The following is a 1,711-nucleotide window of genomic DNA, read 5'->3' as shown; positions in this document are numbered from 1 at the left end:
TCTTAAATATATTTAAAAATTGCTCATATGCTTTATCTAAGTCTTCCTCTCTGTAAACTGATTCCCAGTTTTGCCCCATAAAATCCTCTTTTAGCCTCCTTACAGCATGTTCATTCGTCACCCTCCTATAGAAAAGATTTGTTTTTGGCCTCTCTTTTCTATACTGGCCATCATAAACCACAAATACTGGTAGATGAGAGATCAAATGTAACGAGACACAGGACTCAAATGGATTTAATACTGCAGCAAACACCAACCCTACTCCCACCGACAGCACATGACCCAGGCCAATGCTACAAGATCCTCTGTACCACTACTTCAGCCAGTCATACACTATAATTCACTGTCTGGATATTTTAAGGTAGAGTGAAGCATGGCTGCTGCAACCAACAAATATTCTCCTGAGAAGACAAGAGGCCTGGCACTTCTTGTCTCACAGCATTAGTGAATCCAGAAAGACATAAGCTGCTCTTGAAGATAAGACCTGATTACACAAAGTCCTTAGGCAGAGCAATGAGCAAAGCTGTATCAACAGGCTTTAGTTGAGTGTATAAGCTAGAACACCAACCATTTTACACCCCACCGGGTCTTCATCAGGGCGCAAAAAGTAAAGGCCTTTTCAGACAGGATGCGGTGGGCGCTGTGCGCCACTATCACACCCATTAATTTCTATGTGTTGTGTGGCGCAAGAACGCATCCGCACCAAGCTGAGTGCAGTGCAAGGTCGTGCATACCGTCCCTGGATGCAGCGCTCTGAGACTACACCTTGAGGCGTCCAATTGCTGAGAACCTGACAGACCACAAAGAAAACGGAGGAGAAACTGATTTTGGAGGATCCACAGCCTCTTCTTCTTCTTCGCAGCTCGGCTCCTCCTCCTTGTCAGTTAACAAACTAGCTAGAGTGCTGGAACGTACCACTGCTGGACAGGACAACGATCTGCGAGTCCTCCAGAATGCGGACTCTTAAATCTAGATGGGATGGTGCATCACTGATCCGAGGTCTGCCGGGCTTCCTCCTGCCAGACTGAAGTCTGGGAAACGACCTGGGGAAGAGGGTTGGCAGCATATTATCTCATTACATGGTGGAGTACTTGTAAAAATTTGTGTTAAAGCACACAAAGGAACCAAATTCAGCTACAGACAGGCCAGCAGGTAAAGTCAAACAGTTCCATTAACAACAGTGAATAAGGCTTATGTTGTAAAAATGTGCCCCGACCGCCTCCCGGGAAATGTAGAACATTACACCCATATTTACCCTACGTTTAAAGGTGAGTATGCAGCATTTCACTATGGAGGTGTAGCTGCTCTTAACTCCTTTAAGCAGATTCAGATTCTTTACATACAGTTAGGTTAGTCCAGTGGCTTCCAGCCTATGGGCTGGGCCTCTCCACAGGGTCACCAGTCAAGTCTGAGAGGTTGCAAATGATTGATGGGGGAGGAAACTAAAAACTGTTTGCTTTCAGCTTTTGTTATTTGGCTTTTTTGACAAATGAAAAATGAAATGTGATGTTAATTTAAAGCAAATGTTAATCAACTCAACTTTATTTATATAGCGCTTTACCACAGCACAGCTGACCAAAGTGCTTAACATATCATACAAATCTAAAATCGACACATAAAAAAACTATAAACAATAAAATAAACACTAACACTACAGACAGAGTCTCATTCCTGGCCAAACGCCAATGAATACAAGTGGGTCTTCAAATAA

General features: G+C 43.5%; 1 protein-coding gene across 1 annotated transcript in view; it reads right to left on the bottom strand.

Annotated features, from left to right (window-relative positions):
• The window catches only part of LOC109972963 (uncharacterized), an 18,125-nt gene that overhangs the window by 12,782 nt on the left and 3,632 nt on the right, over positions 1 to 1,711 (bottom strand). The window contains exon 5 of the mRNA XM_020622228.1: positions 916 to 1,043. Within this exon, the coding sequence (XP_020477884.1) occupies positions 916 to 1,043 (128 nt within the window). The remainder of the gene's footprint in view (positions 1 to 915; positions 1,044 to 1,711) is intronic.

Source organism: Monopterus albus, unplaced genomic scaffold, assembly GCF_001952655.1.
Source record: "Monopterus albus unplaced genomic scaffold, M_albus_1.0 scaffold274.1, whole genome shotgun sequence".
Lineage (NCBI taxonomy): Eukaryota > Metazoa > Chordata > Actinopteri > Synbranchiformes > Synbranchidae > Monopterus > Monopterus albus.
Note: the sequence above shows the minus strand (reverse complement) of the source record. Positions and strands in the feature narration are given on the sequence as shown.